Source organism: Trichoplusia ni, chromosome 24, assembly GCF_003590095.1.
Source record: "Trichoplusia ni isolate ovarian cell line Hi5 chromosome 24, tn1, whole genome shotgun sequence".
Lineage (NCBI taxonomy): Eukaryota > Metazoa > Arthropoda > Insecta > Lepidoptera > Noctuidae > Trichoplusia > Trichoplusia ni.
The window spans coordinates 4,102,234-4,126,060 of record NC_039501.1 but is presented as its reverse complement, the minus strand read 5'-3'; the positions used below and the strand labels follow the sequence as shown (position 1 = coordinate 4,126,060).

Genomic DNA, 23,827 nt, shown 5'->3' with positions numbered 1-23,827 from the left:
TCTTATGTTTAATTGTCATAGAATACAAGTAACATAAAATTATGAATCTTTATTAATTAATTTAGTGATGATGTCAAAGAATGCTGCGAAAAGTATACATAATTCAAACTACAATAAATTGAAAATTAAAATGTATCGATGTTATATTCTATAATTTGTCGATTCTAATCATTTATCTTTAATATTATGAAACCAAATTCGAAATCAAAGTCGCCCATTTCCAAATGTAATTCGTATAAAGATGAACAAGCAAGAAACTCCATAAGTCACTCTTTAACAAATACTAACAAAATGTTTCTTGAAATAGCTTCTTTAAGGTCAACGGTGTCTATAATAGAATCTAGTATTTATCCAAATCTAGAAACACTAAAACACTAAATTATTGAATAAACAATGTCTTGTTCAGGCTTGTTCTCCAAGTAACTTCCCTAACACGTTTAAATAACAATTATTTTAGCTTTATAACAACGGCGGGCTTTTAGCATTTCGCTTAGATATTAAATAACTTAGTTAGCGGCAATCTGCTGTTGGCATGTAAAATATAAAGCGGTATTAGAATCTAGTTTGTAATATATGAAATTGTTTGAAAGTGTTGTTCCGAAGAATTTGCTGTTTTGAATAGTTTGTGTGGGTTTTGTGATATTTTTATATTCGGTGAAGTTTTGTAGGTTTCCGTAAACAATGGATTAAAACAAACCCCCTTTTCTGTGAACCCACTGTCTGTCCAGCAGTTTATTACCAGGCTGTACCTCAAAGAAAATTACAATTATTCAATTATTACACACACAATACAATACTTTACGACCTCCGTGGTCGAGTGGCGTACGCACCGGTTTCAAGGTGTCGCTAGCTCTGAGGTCCCGGGATCGATCCCCGGTTGAGTCAATGTAAAAATTCACGTTTCTACATTGTCTCGGGTCTGGGTGTTTGTGGTACCTTCGTTGTATCTGAATTCCATAACACAAGTGCTTTAGCAACTTACTTTGGGTTCAGAACAATGTATGTGATGTTGTTTTTGTCCGCATTTATAATTTAATTTTTCACAGAAGATGTAATTCTCTTGCCACTATAGCATAATATGAAAAATCGAATTTGAGGATAAACAACCTTTTTTAGTGATCAATTTCAGGGGTTCTCATTTTCTTTCGATTAGTTGTTTTTCTCCAGCTGAACGGAACCCTCAATGGCGCTAGGGTGACTCGCACTTGACCAGTTTTCATTGAATATTGAAAAAAGATCTATGAATAGCTAAGCTTTTTTACTGCTCTCTTTTTACTGGATTTTGCAATATAAATATAAACGTTACTACAATATATTCCTGTAATAAATTTAAAAAGATTAAAGTTTCAGAATGTGGGTGTAAGACATACCCATTCGAGTATTATTACAACATTTATTATGTTAAAATTATTTTATTAAACTCTGGACTGTTTTGACTAAATATAGTAGGTAGAATTATATAATTACTAGCTGACCCGGCAAACGTTGTTTTGCCGAATATTTTTTTCTAGTTGTGTGTATTTTTAATGCCACATTATAAAAACAAACAATATCGTAAACAGAATAAAATATATTTTTTTTAGTGTGAGCAACCCTCATCACTTAGGGGTATGAAAAATAGATGTTGTACTATTCTCAGACCTGCCCAATATTTATACAAAATTTCATAAAAATCGGTCCAACCGTTTCGGAGGAGTACGGTAACTAACATCGTGACACGGGAATTTTATATATTAGACTACATTTATGAAATGTAAAGAGTGGCATCTCTAAAAACAATTAATACAAATTATTCCACTCATACAGAATCAGAAAATAAATTGACACCCTTTAATATTCTCATAATTTTGTCCTCAGGTGAACCAGCCATCAGATCGAGATACGCTCGTCTTCTTGTCCTGGTACCACCAGAACCTCCAAAAATACTGAAGGGACCTGTTCTACAGGCTGTTGAAGACCGAGAAGTGAACCTGGAATGTGTATCCGTTGGAGGAAAACCAGCAGCAGAGGTAAAGTGCAGAAAATTTTACTCTTTCATCTACTTTGGGACTATAGAAATGGTTACATGTGATACCAATTGATATCAAAGGATTTGGGGATGACGACAATTTTTTTTTGCAGTGTCCCTGTAGTTTTTTGTATAATAAGGGATACGTATTTTTTTATTTGTCCCGCAAACATGACCAAATTACAGTGAATGAAATTGTGAAATTACGCGTGACGTCAGAATTGAGTATAAATTTTACTCTATCGTTACGTCACAAGCCCCCTCTCCTAAACTTTAAAGCAGTTAATCTTTGTCAATTCTAGTTTTTCTGAAAAAGGAAAAAATACGTATCTCATACTTTTGAATCATCTAACTGAGGGACTAATGAGATTTTTTCTTTATATACCCTATTCTCAACATCATTAGCCTCAAGAATCTTGATAACTAGGCAGTTTAAGTTTTCATTGATAATATATTTTTGCTCTCTCTATAACAACAAATACTAACATAAAGACCGAAGTTTGATCTTTGATTAGAAACACAAGCTTTAGGCATAAATCGCCTCAATTATCTATCAGACATCGTTATCTTCCTAGAAAAAACACAATTGTAGGTACGAATAATGGAAATTTCCAGTCTCAAATAGACTAATTTATTCAGCTCTTATCTCTGTTTAATGTCAGGTTTAGCTAATTCCAAGTACATTGTCTGAGTTCATTCAATATTAATAGCTTTCTTTACAAATTTCTATTTTCGGAGAATAATCTTTATTTTCAAAGGGATAAGTTTCGGAAAATTTTCGCCTACTCTTATTTGGAATCAACAATAACAAGTTTATTCGCAGATTACGTGGGTAGACAACGATGGTGGAGTGCTGACTCAGGGTGTCAATTACACCGTGTCTTTGATGCCAGATGGACGAAGATTTACCGCCAGGTTTTTATATCTTTTGTACTAAAAAATACTCGAATCGGAAAATTTATGTCCGAGTTACTTTCTATAGGAACTATTATAATAACAGTCTTGAGTATAATACATGTTTGTACAATAGAGGACAACTGAGTATACTTTCTATTTAAACCCGGCCTAAAAGAACATATTCTCACCGATACTTTCAGCAAAGATCGAGGCCATCAGCTTTTCTATTAATACCAACAACTACATGTACCTTATACCCACAGGTCGGTCCTAAGATTGCGCCCCAGAAGACACCATCACAACCAAACCCTCACATGCCAAGCCCAGAACACAGCTGACCGGGCTTACAGAGCTGCCACCATTAAGTTGCAGGTCAGTTTATACCGGTTGGAGTAGAGGATAGTTAAGTTGGACAGTAAAATTCCTTTAATTTTGATTTTTGTTCTAAACATGATATTTTAACGAATCAAAGGAAAAATAGTATAGAAACAAATACCCAAACTAATTAACGAATATTAAAAGCTTATAATTATATCATGTTTGACTATGTAGGTTTAATTAAAATCTGTAATTATTACTACATTTTCTGTATTCCAAGCGGAAAATAGACTCGCATTCTGATAGTAAATTTTAATCAAATATACATTTCATGAAAACAACGAATTCCCTGAAATACATTGTTAAGTTTCATTTCCCAAATTTAGTTAACATTTGAAGCCAAATTTCAAATCATCTTCCTGATATGCCGTATAATAGTTGATATTGAATACTCGCATTTCAAAGGCATCGAAATTAGTTGGCTAATAGGTATTCCGTCCATAGAATTCGCCTAGAGCTGTAAATGGATCCATATGATCTGTGAGATAATGCAAAGACCTCAAGCCATGGTACTATCATTTACGATAACAGATAATCATTGCAAGAAGCAAGTCTTTGTTGTAGAGATATCAAATTCATGTGCAACAATGGAATATTGTTTTAAATTTAGGACTAGCCCAGCTATACACGCCCTTGCAACTCCTGTAAACCAGGATCAACAATGATTACCAACAAAAACTACCTAGCGCTTAAGCTTAGTCCTGGAACGAAATTAACAAGAAGTAGTAAATAAAGTAATAAGAGTGAAAGGAAAAATAACTATTTTCTTCTGAAAGCAAGAGAATAAAGAAGAGGTTTGCTACAGCTGTGAAAAGACAACAGCATAGAATGGAATATTTTTTGAGCATCGTAGAGTATAGAAAATCGAAAATTCGAATCGAATCGAAACGTCGAAAATTGTTTGCCCACCTCATTAAAGATACGAAAATCTCTTAATCAATATTAAAGACAGAAAATTCAAAGCGCAAAGGTAGTAAGAAATTTAAAAACAAAATGTATTGAAATCAGATGTAGAAAATGGTTCTAGAAGAAACATACAAGATAGTCAAAGAGACGACTTTGGATACGAACAAAAAATAATGTTGCTACATCGACAAAAGCGTAGCTCGTAAATATTCTCGTGTATACCTGTTCGATCATTTGGATGAAATTACTTTGTTCATACTAATATTATTAATGATCTATTTGTCAGTCTTTCTGGCCGTCAACCTGTAACACTTCCACTAAATCACTAACTGATTTAGACATTTCTTGGTATGAGAACAGATTGGAATCCAAACAAGGGTAATGATTACGTTTATGTGTGATTATCGATATCTACGTAGGTAAAACTGTGGAAATAAGCATTTTTCTGATGAATTATACGGTATAGGCCTACTATGCTTACTGAAGGCAACGAACAAACACTAAAGCAAAAAATAAGTTCAATATAATTAAAAAAAAAATGGACATGACATGTGCAATAGAGTCTAGAGCTGAATTACATTCTATAAATCTTAGCAGACTTAAATTAAAACACCACTTCTTAAACAGTTCAAAGAAGGCCAACAAAAAAAAAAACAAATAAGAATAAACCGCATTTTAAAAATAAACCCAACGCGGCAACGTCACAAAAATACGAGACACATAAAATAATTCTACATTTTTCATAAAACTAACAATCTGTCTCCAATTCGCGCGCTGAACTAGATTCTCTAGGTTCACTTGAAAGATAAAAAATATGGTGCACGTAAAGTGTATTAGTTGCTTGATATTCCAAGCCTGTGCGAGCTAACTAAGTGAAATGTGTTATTATGACATAGGTCGGGCGGTGTCTAATCCCCGGTAAAGTATATTTTTACTCTGCTTCTGTTTTATTAAAAGGGGGATAGAGGTAATTATTTTTATGTGAAGTAAAATGTGGGGTTCGTGGTGTTGTAACTATATGCTTAGTTTTTATGGATGGTCTTTGAATTTCTATTCTTTCGTTTCTTGAGCAGCGTAGACTTGTTGACAAGTTTATGTATATGCAGTGTTATTTTTTGAAAATTATTTGCTATTATTTTTTTGAGCACTGATATTTTTATCGATAACTTGCCGTATAGAGACCTTTACAGCTACAACTGAACATCGAAAAAATCGTCAGACTTGATCTTCAAAGAGAACATCCTCAACATTTTAATCTTGATCAATTTTAATAGTAGTTTAAAGGAAAGACATAAAAACGACCCATAACCCACCATCAATAACCAAATCTGAAATAGAAACTAAAACAATTTCACCAACAAGAAAAAGAACATTAAGAATACTTTCCCAAAATCCGCATAACTAATAAAACAAACATTTTCATTCCGTTTCCTGATAAATGTTTCTTTCACCTCCAACAGCTTGTTCCGAACCCACTTAGTCATGATTTACGGCCATCCAATTTAACAGCTCATTTATTAGAACGACACTGAACTCCTACTGATGTATGTAATCTGATTCGTTTTGGGGCAAGGTCAAAAGCTAGATGTAGGCTATTCAATCATAGACTTAGAAGACTGACTAAAACAATTTTGCTTAAATGGATTCAACTATTTCATTCTAAATTATGTCAAAGAATTTCGATTAACCTGTAATGTGGATCATAACTATGAACCTAGATTTTGAAACATCCTGTTAGTAAATTTTGGGAGACTTAAATTTTTGTAACATTTTCTCCATTATATTGACCTCTGCCTAGGTTTGAAACGTTATAGACTAATAGTGTTTATTTTTTCATTGGCAAAATTATCAACGCCAATTTTACTGTGACCTAAATTTATTTATCAACGTCCGAATGTATTTATCTATTTCTTTCATACGTCATATTATTTATTACTTTTCTACTTACATTATTCTTTACACGAGCGATCGATCATTCCTAACCATCCTATCATCCTATGTCCACATTACGTCATATTCATCACTATTATTATTATTGAAAAGAAATCATTCAAGCATTTCTTCTTTGAAATGGTGAAGTCCTGTTTTTTCCTAGAAATTCTTGTTACAAATCTAATTTGTTATCAGTCCGTGATGAAAATAGTTTATTATTCGTTATCAAATCTGAAGTTAATGCTAATGACCACTTTATATCCATAACTGAACATTCCAAGCTTCCTCAAAAATGAGATAATTTGATACGACGATTAAACCCACATTTTGTTTAAGACTTTATGGTTTAACTTCCCTTGGGCTCCTATCTTGCTCGCATAATTTTGTATTAAAATGTATGTAAAAGGAAAAAGGGGCACGTTTGTTCCCTTCTTTTTGCCTCATACGTTTTGCCTCGGAGATGTTTTCCCGAATTACCATAGGATAATAAATTGTTTAAGATTTTTTTGATGTTTCAGGCGTTTTGGTTTAAGAAGTTTTGTTTTTACTACGATCGAATAGATCGCCTGTGAAAGGATTTCAGTAACGAATTATTTTATTAAATTTAATGTGACTTATTTTCCCAAGGCTCCATGAGGAAAAGCTTTAATTTCCAAGTACTGAAGTTACATCAAAAGCTCCGAAAGGTCATATTTATTTTCAAACTAAAAAGTAAGTTAAGGCAACTGTTTGTAATTTTGCAATTTACTTACAACTTTATGGATTCTTTGAAAACGGTCAAACAAGAACTTACAAAACTTAGATTAAACCGTTCCAAAAAAGCAGCGCAAGTAAAACAAACCTTAATTTGAGTTTGTACACACATAAATTACTTCTTAAGCCAAGCTTCCAATAAACGGATATAAAGAAAGGAGAAACGAAATAAGGAAACAGACAGTTGGTAAAAAAAAATCCGTGCTACAATTTTTGTACATCTCTTTTTAGAAAATTCGCCGATTCGGCTTACCGCCGTGACCAGTTTGGTTTGGCCCATCGAATCTGTCTCATTGGTTGATGTTGTGTTAAGAGGGGTAGACCTGATATTTTTGGAAGCTGTTTTATACTGGGAAAGTGAAAATAAGGGCTGTGTAAGGTTCTAATTTCGTGGCGACGCGGTGTTTCAGTGTCAGCAGATCGTGTATATCATGAGTTGAATGATTTTTTTTCTCTGCGGTTTTCCAGCCGTTATGTCAGATTTTAATGGGACAAATCCTTTGAATTTGCTGCCGCTATTCGAGGAAAATTTTCCTTAGATGCATTATTTTTTGTGTATTCTTATTGAGTACTTTATACATGTAATATCGATATTTTTTGATATTAACAATGTATGTATAGTATTACTTTGATCATTCTTTGGATTTATATTCTATGTGAATTGCCTTTACATGCATTCTCCTTATAAAAAAAATCATTAATTTATTTAATTTCCGTCACTCCAAACAGAATTCCTGTATCCAATTCGACTATAAAATTCTGTTTTCATATGACTACATTTCACTGTAAAAATAAAGCTACATTATTTTAAAAGGTTTTCCTTTGAAGTATGGCTTTGTATTAATCTGTATGCATAGTACGTCCTTGCGCTGTGTTTGAGTAACGAACATCAAAACATTTGCATTTCCCATTCACTGGGACCAAGGGATAACAATACGGGTCAACTCCTTGTCTGATCCAAGACGTACTGGGGAATACACCAAATGGTTGCCCAATAATATTAGAATTACTATCGCAAAATATACTCGTAAGGATTACGTTAAAGTACTATGATTTGAAGATTATATTGGCATCTTTTTTATAGTCTCACGAGGTTCTATAATAATATTTAACACTATAACAATAATTTAAGTTTTTTTTTTTTAAAGTAACATTAACGTTTATTGGAAAAATATTCGATTCGAGTCATCGGCAAGTTCGAGCGCCATTTAATTTATTTTAATCCTGACCACTTTTGCTTATTACAAGGTCTCTGCATTTTTGTTATTCAGTACCTTTGTTTTTTTTTTCTATCTTACACCTTCTCATATTTGTAACCAAATAAATCAATAACAAGGACCGGGCACTAATCTCTACATTGCTTTTTTATAGCTTTATGAAGTACTTAAAACCTTGCTTATTCTATCTACTTAGATCTGCCGAAACATATTACATAGTATACTCGTACGACATTATACTAGTCTCGACTTCAAATTTAAACAAAGTACAAATCGTAAGAACTATATCTATGTACCGACAACTGAACATCAAAGGTAGTCCTCGTCATAAAACACAACCTGAAAATAAAAATCGAATTTTCAGTAGACAATAGCGAGAGCCTCTTTATCGTCACTTCAGAGAGGCTTTGTTAGTTTAATTCCCTGCGCTGTAAGGTTTCGTCTAGACTTACAGGTTCATCGGTTACAAAATAAAGTATGCTATACAGGATTAAGGGATATATTCACGATTATACGATGCCGGCGTCAGCAGGATTAGCCGAACAATTGCGAATGTTTTAAGCTGTTTGATGTGTTTTTGGACCTGTATTTTTTGCGCGTTTAATTTATGTTTTTTTACGTACACATTCTGTGTAGATTTTTAAACGATATTTTTGATACAAGAAACATTTTTGACTTGAAAAAAATTGGTAAAGGTTTGAACGAGATTTGTTTGTGGATTACGATCCTTTATAAAGATTACTAAGATCGTGGAAAAAAAATTGGACGTACGTGATCTTTCAACAGCCAACTGTATATAACAGTAAAACACACTTTTCTTTAAATATGATAATCATGTGCTGAGACGAAACCGATCCTTACTAGGATAACACTTAGTTTGAAAAAGCAAGTGCCTTAGTTCGTAAAATAATGAATAATTAAAAAACATACTTTTGTTAATATAGTTAAGTACTCTTCTGGTCTTTTGTATCGTCCATGTTTTGGTCAGCTTCAATTCTCACCGGATTCAGCAGAATCCCATACTAAACGATATTTGTAATCATAAACAGTATAGATTACGAAACTAATTTATCCATATTTACTTAATTAACACAAACAGAATCTATTCACATGCCTTGTTTTAGAACAACACAATTGCTTGTTTATAAGCATTGTTAGGTTTATACAAACATTTTGAAGTAAACAATGTATTGCTATACAAGATTGATCAAACTCCTGTTGTTGTTCATTATTTGTTACTCAATTTTTATTTGCACAGTTTTTGTAATTTGCTATTTTTTGGTGATTTAAGTTTGAATTTTAATACAAAAACGCCAAACAAAAAGTGCTTTCAATCGACTTTGTAATGAATTGTTTTGTCTGCAAGTGCAGTGCAAGTGCAAGTCGAGAATCGAAATTACAAATAAACGAGAAATAATTTTTCATCATTTGACAAGTCATGTTTGTCATAAAGGGAACTCAACGCTGGGACCAAATCCGAGGTGGGTGAAGTTGAACGAAAGTCATTCAATCAAGAAATTTTATGTAATTTAAAAATGTTTATTTTGATTTTAAACTATTTATACAGCTGCGTAGATAGTAAAATCAAATATCTTAGCAGGCAAAGTCACAAGCAATGACTAGTCTATATATGTAAAAATATCATTACTAAGACACAAACACAGTAGATATAAGACGTTGGATTCTAGCACCATAATTCCATTAAATTTAATCTCAGAAAACTACTCAAGTAATAAAATCGTAATTAAAACTATTCCCACTATTCCCCATTAAAACAAATACTCCCCTATCTCCACTTCAATGACTTAATCCCACTCAAAATTAGAGTCATCAATTCTAATATACTCTACCTTTGCCAATGCCCATATCAGTTTGGCAGCTTGCCAATGCCATACGCCTTTAAAATGCCAGTTATATCCAGTCTTAAGCAATCAGCCGTAAAATATTAGCGGGGTTATCCGGTAGCTTAAAGTTTCTACTATGTTATGTACGATGGGGTCGGAACTACCCCCACTTACTTTGTAACGTCTTACACATTAAATTGTGACTGCTGCCTGAAATTATCTGGTAGTTTCCTTATGGGATTAGGATCGGGTTTATTACCCAAACTTGATGATAAATTGAAAATAGATCAGTTTTTATTGAAGACTAGCTGTTGCCCGCGACTTTGTCTGCGTGATTTTCAAGATGTGAAAAACTATGAAGTTTAATAATAACGATCATCTCAAAAATGTAATGCAATATTGAAAATGAAACACTTTTTTATATTTTAAGCTTGCTTTTTTATTTCTAAATTATAATGAATCTTGAGCGGCCCAAAGACTATCAAATGTTTGCATCAAACACATATCATCGTTTACGATACTATCCTGGTGTCAAATACTTCAGAGCTGTTTTAATGATTTTTTCTTATTTAATCCCAAAAAGAGGGGTTTATAACTTTGACATATCTGCCTGCCTGTCTGTCTGTGACATCATAGCTTCCGAACGAATTGAACTATTTTAATTTAAACGTGAATTATGTGCGCGTGTTCATTTAGACATGTTTTACAATTCGAGCCGTTTAAAAAAAGGGGGGGGGGATGCAAGTAGGAAAAAATAACAGAAGTGCTAAGACTGAGTTATACACTCAGTCTTAGCACTGCTAAAAATGTTTTACTTTCGAGGGTTTTCCATTCTTTAATTGGGTGGGTTATGATTTTCGAGCACGTCTGTTCTTGGGCCGGCCTACACCTGAAATTGCTAGACGGATTATGACAGTGATTATGAGGTATCATAAAATTATTATAGTACTGTAACCAAAGAGGTAAACCAGAACCATATTACTGAGGCCCCGGTGTCCGTTTGTCTGTCTGTCATCTGGCTGTTTCTCAGGAACAGTGATAGCCAGACAGTTGTTATTTTCACACACGATGTTTTCTGACGATATAAAGAAGATGTCAAATTATTTTTGTGGACGGAGCTGGTGAAGTGAGATTCGGGCTCGGTAACTGTGGATTTTACATAGTGTCATAAGATAAAAGATTTTGCAAAATTGCGCCCAAATAAACGGTTTCCTGAAACACTCTATGTTTGATTGTCCTCTTAATATTAAAACTGATCATCCTCACAAACATTTGGAATATTTCCAAAATAAAAAAGTTGGTAAACGTGTTATCTTGCCCCCCTGGTGTTTTGATCATGATTTGCCTTTTAATTGCTGATAAATAAATGGCGTGATAAAAAAAATATCAGACACGTCTTTTTCTTAAATTAACAATGACAATAATCTAAAGTATAGGATATGTGAAATTTGTGATGTTACGACAAAGCAAAAATATGAACATAAAAGTGACTTCATGTGCATGAGTTCTATTTACTGTACCAATTTACAAAGAAAAATTACGTATTTTATTCGTTAACATACCTGACGATCATTGAAGTAAAATACCGTCATCCCTACTGCATAAATGGAACTTAAATAAAGACTACATGAGGTTCCAGACATTGTATGACGGATGTAAGTGCTGATAGCTACACGCTATTATCAGCCTTATTGAGGAAATTTCCAAAAATATGTTCCTAATCCTCGTCGGCTTAGGATCTCAGAAACTCATTCAGTCTCGTTCCTTCCCCTGTTTTTACCTGGCTACGAAAGAAGAAAATTTTAAATAAGTAGAGAATACAATAAATTGTTAAAGGAATTTTTGGAAGGACCACGTGTGCGGTCTCTATAATGGTGGATGTAGACCGATCAAATCGTTAAAATATTGAAAAATCCCAGGACTCAGTAGACATTATTCTATCAATAGATACATAATGTCTATTCATTGATAGCTTTGGTCTTATAGATCTTTCACATTGCATACCTATTATGCAGTTTTTATGCAAGTTTTTTGGGCTTTTTTATCCGAAATACTTTTTGCCTATGTAATGTTGCAAATTTAAGAAAAAAAATGTTGCTAGTTGTTACAGATGAACCAAGGTAATAATTAACTATATCGTTCAGTATTTTTTGTCATGCATAATTATAGATGAGATCAATGTGAACTACATGCAACTTTGGGTTGAGTGTCACTACGAATGTTTTGATCTTGAAGTAGCATCGCCAACATTACCGAGCTAAAAACATAGGTATATATACTCCTATCGTAAATAAATACAAAATCATATTACGGAATTCCACATTTGAACTTGAGCAATTTTTGTACATCAATAAAAATAAAAAGAATTTGAGTTCCTTTCTTTCAAGAATGTACTGATTACGGTAACAATTATATAAAAAAACGTATTAGTTTATGTTTCTTTTATTTTACGTGTGAAATAGTCGCGGTAGGCCTTAAAAGAGAATAAAATGACTAATTTTGTGAAAATGAGTTATTTTCGAAAAATCCTATTATTGCTCTGCCAAAAGTCTTAAGATAAATAGCGTGATTTTTTTTTGTAAATTGATGACCGTGCTGCCTTCTACTCAATGGGGTGAAAATACACCTCAAAATTGTATTACACGATGTTACGGGTCAGTCCAAAAATTTAAAACGTTACTGCTCATGCCCCCTGCATAGTAGCGTTATAGTTTTTGTATATTTGTTGTATCATGTGTACGATAAGGTTCATGCAAAATTTGAACGAAATATATTCAGTAGTTTATAAGATAAATTGATATTTGTTTATAGATATAAAAGGCTCCTGCTCACCCCCTGTAACGAAAAGTGGGATAATAAGTAGAAAGTATGTTGACCGGACCTCTTGTTGATATTCTCTGAAAATTTGAATCAAATCTATCCAGTACTTTCCGAGATCTTTCCGGACATACATACAGACAAACAGACAAACAGACAAACAGACAAACAGACAAAAATTCTAAAAAACATATTTTCGGCATCGGAATCGTTGGTAGACCACCCGGCAATTTTTCTTTTTAAAAAATATCCAATGTACAGTTTTCACTTTTCTACAATTTTATTATATGTATAGATTCTTACCACGTAATGAACGTTATTAATATTTTTTTTCTATTGAAGTGACGAAAGCTTTGTCAGTAAATAATGAGTTCGGCAATATCATTTGCTATAAAAAAGGTAAGGTACTACCTAATAATATCAGTGACCCAATTAATAGAATAAAATATACTTTTAAACAAACAGAAACTTAGGCAAGATTTTGTCATAATAATATTCTCTCAATTTTCGACTCTCTCAAAACTTCATACAGATCATAAATTCTATATCTCCGTCTCCATAAATACAGTAAATAGTTAAGCCTGAAACGTTAAGGGAAAAGAATACATCGATAAAACAATCGGCCTGAAAAGATTAGTAACACCGCTTCCCTGAGGCGAGATAGAAGAGCCATTGATCAAAGAAATAAAATGGTAGACCCTTGAGGAAGATATACTTACCACGAGATTATATTTGGGTAAATGTAATAACAAATCAAGTCAAAAAATACAAAGGATAAGAGCATTTTTAACTGCATTAGGTCTTTTTGGTTTTTTGGTAATTTTTCAAAAAAATACCAAAGCATCTCTAGAAAATATACAGATAATTTTCTGCAATCGAAACGATTTCAAATTGAATATTATTATTGTACGAAAATTACAAGTCCAAGATCCAAATAAACATTAATCATTTAGAAGACAAATCAACAACACACAATATGTAAAATACCACATACCCAAATTTAAACCAAAAAAATCCCATACCATGCAAAAGACGATATATTATGTCACATCCCCCATTTCTATGATCGCAGCCAAAGAGTACATCGGACAGCTATCGAAGTTCCCCTCAGATGCTTAGCTTGTATTTATTTTTCTTCCTCCTTTGTTACTTCGTATGTTTTGCAACATTGTACAACTGCTTGGAAAACAGTTTCTGATTTAGACACGACGAGAAATGGTCGGTCTTACGTTTATTTTTAAAACCCGTCTTTTAAAAAGTTCCGAGTGAAAAATTGTTGGGTATTTTTAGGTCAAGTCGATTCGTAATGGCTTGTTTCAGCTGTATTGTTTCAGTCAACGATTGACGATGTTTTGTGTGACATTTTTCTTTTATGGTTTCTTGTTATGAAGTGTAACGATGTAAGTCTTAACTTCGCTATTGGCAGAAGAACTCGATACTCTATCATCAGCAGTCACTGCAAGAACCGAAAATTCTTCAATTGTCTACATAATGTAGCTATTCTGTTTTTTGGGTAAAAAGGGTAATTAACGTCACATAAACCTTTGATTTGTTACAGGTACAATACGCACCAAAGGTTCGTATGTTTGTCAAGTCTGGGATCATGAAAGAAAACATTCAGGAAGGAGACACAGTGGTTATTGGTGAGTTTTAAGACATAGTTTTAACTTAAACAGTGTGAACTAGATCCACTGCTTAACGCTTTATTTGAAGACAGAATCGTTCAAAAAGGTCAATGATACTAACTTAATTTTATGCCATTTATCGTAGAATATTAACCAAGTAACGCCTTATCAGTACAGTATGTTCATTGATGCTGCTAGACTAATATAAAAGAACACTGAAAGTTTTTATAAACATAAAGGTTATTTTTTTAATTAATATCAGCTATGTACATACAAAATAATGTTATGCACAATTAAACACTAAAAAAAAACGTGTCCCAAATTAGAGAGTTATATTCTTATGTTGCTAGGGTTTCACAATGTTTTATATTACATGCACAAATTAGAATCGAACTCGCGATACATACCAGTAGCATTCAGTGGGTTTGGTGACCTTTACCACTTTACACCTTTACACGGTATTGGAAATTGTGCTGTAATATCTACAATTAAAAATCATCTGAAAAGACTGAAACAAGATAAAATTCAATGATAAGGTATTTAAAAAAGCAATGATTAGGTAGGTACTTAAAACTAGAAACGTAAATTGAAACACTACAAAACCTATGTACCTACGTATTGTACACTTAGAAATATCAGCACGGTAGTCTTTCAATTTTTTGCAACAGTATAAACAGAATTGCAGTCGGAGGCATGCGCAAAGAGATAATAATTTATCATATAGAAGCACTTAATTTCACTCGGGCTATTAATAAAGAATATTACATACATACAAGATACGCGCTAAACACATAACCCTTTTGGCAGTCGGGTAAAAAAGCTAACATTAATTATTGTTCCACAGGATGCCAAGCAAGTGCGAACCCCAACAATTTAACATACAGGTGGTATGTTAACAACGAAATTATCTTTGGCAACACCAGCAATGAATTGGTAAGTAAAACATTGGTATAATAATAATAAACTTACAATATTGAGGTTAATGTTAATCGGAAAAAAAAGAATCATTTTCAATGGAATGATATGAAGTATTTGATTGAAATAAGTAAAATACATTTTATATATGTATAGTCTAATATACTGATAATTCTGCAAAGGGATCAAAAGAAAATAGCATCTTTGGAATAGAAAAATGTAGGAATTTTTTGGAGGAAAATATGAAGATTGGAGGTTTAATACCACAATTGTCTATTCACAAGATCACTACTTACATACATGACCCTCAGACAATTTAACGAATGTGCCGTCATGTCTTACATTCACTCCTTCATATTCCAAAAAGCCGTCGTGGCCAACATTTCAAAAAGCCCCAGGGTTGATCGAAGTACAATATACAGTGTCGTGCATCATACATTCATGGAATCTTCCGATTCGTTGATTTGCCCGATCCGTTCGCCGTATCACTAACAAAGTGATATGCTCGTCCGAACTCTTTCATTTACTGCGAATAGTAGTAATTGTTTTCGCTATAACTCCTTTTGATTGTGGAAGCCAGTATTTAACGGGAAGGTAATTTGCAATTCCATTGTCATCGATCAATTTCCAGTCTGTTATCATTGCGTTTATCACACATAACCTGTTTTCAGTAGTTTTATTTTATTGTGTCCTTCATGCAGGCCAAGGTCTTTCTGTTTATCTATGTATGTAGATCAGGAATCAATTTTGAGAAAAAAAGACGAATTTCTCCGCCATCTTTCTTCGGTCTACGTTTGAAGCAAAATCTCTTTGTCATTACGTTTTTTATAAATTGTAATATTTAAAAAGCATATAATATACTATCACGATGAATTAAGTAACAACTAAAGAAAAGAAGGCTGGCTAAAAACAAAAAGAAAATCAAATTACTCTCAATTATTTAAATATTAACGAAATTCAACTCGGATTGGCCCGAACAAAGAAACTTCAAATACCCCTACATTACCTACTCACGTGTTGTTTTAAACATGAATGCCACAAGAACTCATGTAGGTCAACAGTTAGTATAGTTTCCAACTGGGTCGAGCTCGAATTCCTCCCAAGACCATTCGGTTGAAAATTCTGGGCAGTCATTTGGCTTTTATCGATTTTTATGGAGTTTTTAAAACCCGATCCACGTATGAATAACCCGTTTGGTTATTCGCAGGTGAAACGAACAAACGAATTTGACGGTACATCCGTTGCAGGTATATTTGGAGGGTATTGTTGGACCTGCTATTGACAACGTGTGTAATTTATTTAGGCCAGCATAGATAGAATGGATTGGATTCAAAAACAGGTATTTTAAAACGTTTAAATCATGGGAAATGGAAGCCTTTGTTTAGCGTCGTCAATTGTGGTTGTTTTGAGTTTACGTATTTTAGTAGTATTAGTTTTCAATAAATATACTACTACTATATGTATTTATGTTCTTACAAGAGATATGAGGTTACACGTGAATGGAGAGGGAGGTCAAAGAAAAAATTGATATACTGTGTGGAAATTGATATGAAAAAAGGGAGTTAGTAGTAACAGAATCCAACCTTGAATAGAACGGAACAAGGGCAGGAAGAAGTTGAACGTTGAACTTTGTCAGTTTTGAAACTTTTAAAGATTATACAACGAAAATAATCTTACTATTGTTCTCAAAGAAAATCAATAAGTTTCACAAAACACTCTAATATTCTCTCATCTCAGTTTGTAACATCTTTTATTCTCATAACAAATTAGACCATCTAAAATCTCACGTGAAAATCCAACATCAAACAAACATTTCTTTTCATCATACAACTTCTAAAACCTTGCCTCAAAATTCTCATCACGTTGTATAAGCCTTGTAATACTTGCTTACGGAGGCAACATATTCTACTTTTGGCTTCCATTAAAAATCCAAAACAAAGTAACGTCTTCCCGTCTTATATCGTCTGAAGTGACGCCTTCCCCATTAATTCCGCACACTATTAAATTTTATCTACCTTATTTGCATGTCTTCAGAAGGAGGCGTACTTGGGAAATATAAGAGAGAATTTTCAAATTTCTTCCTGGCACTTCATATACGTGCAATATGCATTTTACATCAGATGTCTCATCTGGGCCCGCTTGTTTGATAATTTTCTGCTTATTTAATTGTTTTCTGTGTAAGCAAATGTTTTTGCATTCTGTAATGATTTGTAAATTTATTTCTTTTTACAGTTTTACTTCGAAAATGATCTTGTTGAGGTTTTTTATACCACTTCTTGTTCTAGACGTCTCAATAAAGCTATTGATTTATTTTTTCCTCGTTATATACGTATATGCATTTGGAACCCAATCATATTGTCCTTAGGTACTCATTTAAATTCTGACCAGGTCACCCGTCGACATCCTCACCTCATCCTCAAAGTCACAAGGATTAACTAACACTTGTATCCTTACTGAAAGCTATAAGTTTCTAAGGTAAAACTAGATATAAAAGGTACCATATGCCATATATACCCTACAACATAATATATTGCTTATTTCCATTAAGAAAGATGTAAGAAAGTTCCTAAAAAATATATTTTTTTGAGCAGATAATATCCCAAGGTTACTTCTTAAATACATTGTAATAATTGGCATCGTCTTCTCACGAATAAAGTCTTAGTAAAACGAAACGCTTATGTTAAATAGAACGTTGGATATTTTCCACTACTGCAGGTAATTTTAGTTTCTCCTGTCTGTTAGTGTAATTTTAAGCAATACTTGTGAAAAGTTTAGTGCTAACAATTGCATGTTGCGGAAATTTTCTTCGTTAAGAGTCTTTTTTTAGTCTGCAGTAGTTGTTGTTCTACAGGAAAAGGTAATTATGAAAACTTTCTAGGAAATTATAATTTTGGTATATTTTTATAAATATTCCTGTTTTTGTGATATTTATTGTTTGGATTATTTGTTTTCATGTACTTATTTTAAAAGGCTATTATGAGGAAAAAAATCGTCGAAAAAATACTAAATATCTCTTCGTAGATCAATTGCACAACATCGTTTACTCACAAAAATCCCCACAAAAAGCACATCTTAAATCATGAAACTCAAAATTAATCCAAAACCTTTGTTACAGATCTTATCAAACATATCCCGAAGGTTCAACGAGGCGACAATCAAGTGCGAGGTTCACAACCCGGTCGGCAAAAGTGCTGACACCAAAACTCTGGAAGTGGCATGTAAGTACCGGCTCAAGAATTATAATACCTTTTAAGTTAGGCGCGTTATTGAGGCTTTAGACTATGGACTGGCATACGGGAAACTGAAATATCGTCTTCTGGTAGGATTTTGGATTATACGCTTACAACGTGTTATGGAAATGTGCAGTAAATACCGCTTACTAAGCGCACGTGAAAATGGATAAACGACTCCAAAAAGGGGAAACGACAAATTTTGGATTGGCCAAAATAATCAGCTGATCGAAATTAGTCTTATTTTCAAATTGTAATCAAATTATTTCGAAAAAAAAAAAAAATCAGACCGAGTTTGCACATTATCTTTAAGATACAATCTCAAAGCCATGCTGATTATAATTTCTATTCCCAAAAAAGAACGTGTACGATCATTCATTTTTGTCGTACAAGTTTATTCAAGGTATGTCGTGTCAACCGTATATATTTTTAAGCTTGACATCAAAGACTTTTCAAGTAATTCATTTGTGTATATTACTTGGAAATACTTGGACATAGTAAGTGCCTTTATTTCAAGAAGTAGATGGATTTTAGTGATAACTTGTTACTGGTGACCTACTTGAACGCTACGTGTACCGGTCAATACTAGACTATATAGGGCAGAAAATACACTATTTGGATTGTTTATTTCGAAACGGTTTAACCGTTTTACAATAGACCTCTGACTACAAATGAAATCTAGCTACTAACAAAACCGTTTAACACCGCATAGGAATCAAAATTAAGTTTTTATTGCAAATAGGCCGTTTTTCAGGCACTTCTAAAACGTTTGATTTGATTTGACACTAGGTGCACGATTTCAAAATATATAAAATGATTTTCATCTTTGCTTTACCCACACATATGAACTAATTTTAGATATTGTACTGTCTGACCCCCAAACGGTATTTTGAGTTAATCCATATAAATGAAATCTACGAAGACAAATGTTAGTGTATATTAACAAATACTTTAGTACTCGTATGACATGTATGTTACGAAAAAGTACATATTTCCCTCACTTCTTCGCAAACACTTTTATCTTGCTTTGTTCAAGAAAATAGTTCGTTCGAAATTTACCTCCAGATAATCCGAGTAATATTTAGCCCGCTTAAGCTTCGCTGTTTATGTGGTAAGTGAACTGTACATTATAAATGCATCAGGAAATCTAGAACAAAGGAATTAACAGACCGTATTTCGTCGTTCAAATTCAGTCTCCAAAGTGCTTGTGTTTGCAATTTGATTAAATTATTATTATGGGTTCCGTAAAGGACGGGATTTCTCACGTTTTAGGATGGAATGGTATTATAGTAGATCGATTTTCCTCTTGGGACTAGCTAGTCATATTCGGTCGTACACAGTTTGGTGAAATATATTGATAGCTTTAGATTGTGGAGGGTTTAGATTAGTCCCAGTTTGCAGTACATATAGTGCTATTTTATAAGTATCTTTTGTATAGGAATTGAATTTTAAATTGTTTTCTTTTTTTATTCGGAAGATACCGATGTCCAAGTTTAAAAAAACTGTGATGACCTAAAAATGGTAGTCGAAATCATTTTTTACGAGAAAAAGAAAAGATATATCTGTGTGTTTTGCTTCAATCAAAATTTTGATGTTCCAAATCAGTTTTATAAGTCACATATGAATTGATATTATTTTAATGATACGCCCATCAACCGAAGTTCTAAGACACGTCTTTAAATCAAATGAAAGTATTTCTTTACTTATGACGCAATCTACAACTTTTCCGACAATCCGTAAATTCCTTTGTTCCCATATTATTTCCTTTACCGTACAATATTTGGACGACAATGAAATTTGGCATATAGGAAGCCTCTGAAAGGGCTACTTTTTTCTTCAGTGTACCTCAGGGATAGAGAATGAAATATCATTCCTCTTTGTTACCCAATCACGTATTAACGGTTCAATTGTTTTCCTCTAAACTGGGCTGGGAAAGCTTCGATATATTGTTTTTTGACGTGGATAGATTTTTTGATAGATATTGATTGTTATTTGGTTGCGATTTGATTTGAAAATCCTATTATCATTGATGCGGTAAATATGTTTTTGGAATTATTTTTTGTTGTAAATGTTTTGTGATAGTTTCAGTTTGATCTATGTTCGAGTTGGAAGTTTTGACTTGTGACCTACTCCAGTCAACCCAACTGCTGTCTAAAATAAGAAACAAATTATGTACATGAATAACTGTTTATCGATTTACTCTTGAAATGTCAGTAAAAAGACATAAAAACAATTAGTTCAATCCTATCGTCTCGGGGGCTTTTACAAACATTCAAGTAATATGCATAAGACACAGACTCAGAACAAGCATTCGTGGATCTCAACACATGAAAATCGAACCCACGACACATCACGCTCAGTTGCTTTATGCGTGGTGGCTATCCCACTGTTATCCGTCACTGACTTACATACAATTGAGTAATTTCCATTAGCTTGTTAATAATACGATTAACTATAGCCAAAGCCATTAGACATTATAAATAGTTTCATAATACTAAAACATTCAATTCTAATATTAAAGACACAATATCTGAAATAGAAGTTATCAAATTATGCCCTTAACAAAAATGACGTATAATTTTCAAACCATGAAACAGTCCTAAATGACCCGATTATTAACACGACCTTCTCTACCTGAACTGGTTTTATAATAACCCTCAACAATATCGAATTAATATTTAAAATTACGAACAAAACCCTAACCTATTTACATCCATTGAAACAAAAAAGGCTAAATACCAAGTAGATTGTCGAAAAACGGTTTTATTCAAGTACCAAGGGTCCTTGATGTCACAACTCCGAATTATAGTCATTCAGCTCACAATTATGGCTATAGGGCAATTCTTGACGTCGCTATAAGCCCCTATTGTTAAATAATTGGACGATTATTTAATTGGATTTGTTACTGTTCTATAGTTGTAGCTTGCATTGTTGTGTGTGAATTAACGATTGTAATAAGCTATTAGCGTCGTCCAAGAATAATTATTGGCGCTCTTTGGGGGAGGCCTACGTTCAGCAGTGGACGGCGATAGGCTGAGATGATGATGATGATGAAGAATAATTATGAACGAAATTACTGTTGTTCTTTTAGGAATAGTTAAACAAAATGTGGTCAGGATTTTAGACCGACCGAAAGCTTCTGATGTTGCTTTAGGGTTAAAATAATTTCTCAGGTATGCTCATGTCTTCCTTCACAGTTTTAAACAAGCAATAACAACTTACTGTGATGGCTTGTGATGAAAACGATATGTTTGTGGGTGTGGGTATAATTTATATACACGGTGATTTTTTTGTCGTCTTACAAAAGCAGCCCAGTTCATGTATCCGACGTAAAATACCCCTAGGCGCGATTTTTTTTTTAACATCAACTAAAATAATAAGTATGAAGAAAACTTAAACATGAGAAATCTGAAATACACTCTTAAAAATGATAAAAACGCCGCCGCCCGCACTCCTCACCATTGTTACAAGGCTCGGACCGCGCTCGCAACAGTGCTGTATCTAAAAAACTACGAATTGCATCATAATATTGAATAAAAAATTGCATTTTAAATTTATTCAAATCTCATAAATACCATTTTTTTTATCATGAACGTGTTCTAGTCATTGGATACATGAACTGGGCTGCTTCTGTAAGACGACTAAAAAATATGTATGTATGTATCTAGAAATGTATAGCGTAATTTATCAGCTGTCTAAAGTCAGTACAAGCTTTGCTTAGTTTGAGACTAAATGCCAGGGTAAAAATTCTGGGAAATTATAATAATATTTATTTATTCTGTATAAATATACAATTTTCTTCAGTTACGATCAAAACGGATACAAGGAAATCAAACTAAAACACACCGGTGTTTATTTTAGCCCTCTTAAAATTTTAATTCAAAGTCAAGTTTATGATGTATTATTGTAAGTTTATTTTGTATTGAAAGAGAAGAGTTTCCTTATCTTTAAGTAATTCCTAGAAGGATAATTATTTGTGAAAACATAATTTGAATTTTCTGACATTATACTAATGGTACTCAATTTCTCTGAAGGTTCGGCCTTAATTTTCTTCCTGTTAATCAAAAACCATTGTAAATAGCATAAATTTTAAATCCCAAATCGTTCAAAATAAAAATATGTCAGTTTCCTAAAGGCACAATTCTAGAAACACTTATAAGGGTATCACGTTGACATGGGGTTCGGCGAAGTGGAATGAAGTATAGTATAAAATGATCGTACCTCGTATATGCATTTAGAAATTATGGTATCAGAAAACTCATGCGTTGACTATAAAACTTAGATAAACCCTGTCCATATAACACTCCTATTTTAGGAAAGAAAGCATAGATAAAACTAACATAAACAAAAGATGAACGCTAACCTATTTTTTAATAGAGAAAACATGTTATATACTTTTTTAAGTGGCAAAGCTAAAAAAAGGATATAAACTAATAGCAATCTTGTTACAGATGGTCCATCTATAGTTGTGAAGCCTCAAAACGTTGAAGGGGAGTCCGGTTCATTAGCAACCCTATCTTGTATCGTCGAAGGACACCCACAGCCGAAGATACAATGGCTGAGATATGAAAACGAAAGATATATTGTAAGTATTTGATACATAAACGAATCTAGATCGAGTAAAGAAAAATATTGGGTGACATTTTAGGGCCAATTATCTTAATAACTTCAACTATATTCAATTACTTAAAAAATACCTCCGATGTACTTGTAAAGAAAAATTATAAATATCCCTGTTAAAATATTTGTCAAATTATTTCATTTCATTTCAAATGTTTAGATAGTTGTGTGGAATTCAAATCCCAGTCTAGATAGAAATTACTAAACACATACTACATCTTAGTTAGAAATTCATCAACTAATTTATTAGAACTTTAGACGAAATAATTTTAACCATAACTAATAAATGTAGTAATGTAATGGACACTCGAAATACGTAAAACATCTTCAAGACGTCTGCCTTCAAACTTATGAAATTTGTAAATTTCTAAGTGGCTGGTAACAGGTTGAATCTTAATTATATTAAAGTTTTGAGTTAATTAAAACAAGATATAATATCTACTTTATTAACTAAGTGGAAACTTAGCTGTGGTTATACAGATTAATTTAAAATTTTAGCTTGATTTGTTCATAGTTTATAATTAATTAAATCTTTACTCAACGCATTAGAAACTTAGAGTGTTTTAAGTATTTTCTTTTTGTTGTTGAATTTTTTATAATATCTTCCGTGTATCAAAAAACTCAAAATCAAAGAATCTGTATTCATTCAACCGATACAATTATTGAGAGTAATGCAATCACCATC

The 23,827-nt window shown here is 32.8% G+C and overlaps 1 protein-coding gene across 2 annotated transcripts in view; it reads left to right on the top strand.

Moving 5' to 3' along the window:
• LOC113505096 (irregular chiasm C-roughest protein-like) overlaps positions 1-23,827 on the top strand; it is a 94,100-nt gene that overhangs the window by 58,033 nt on the left and 12,240 nt on the right. For both annotated transcript variants that reach the window (XM_026887612.1, XM_026887610.1), the window contains exons 5-11: positions 1,858-2,009; positions 2,832-2,923; positions 3,169-3,277; positions 14,311-14,395; positions 15,222-15,310; positions 18,408-18,510; positions 22,974-23,107. In XM_026887612.1, coding sequence (XP_026743413.1) covers positions 1,858-2,009; positions 2,832-2,923; positions 3,169-3,277; positions 14,311-14,395; positions 15,222-15,310; positions 18,408-18,510; positions 22,974-23,107 — 764 coding nt within the window. The remainder of the gene's footprint in view (positions 1-1,857; positions 2,010-2,831; positions 2,924-3,168; positions 3,278-14,310; positions 14,396-15,221; positions 15,311-18,407; positions 18,511-22,973; positions 23,108-23,827) is intronic.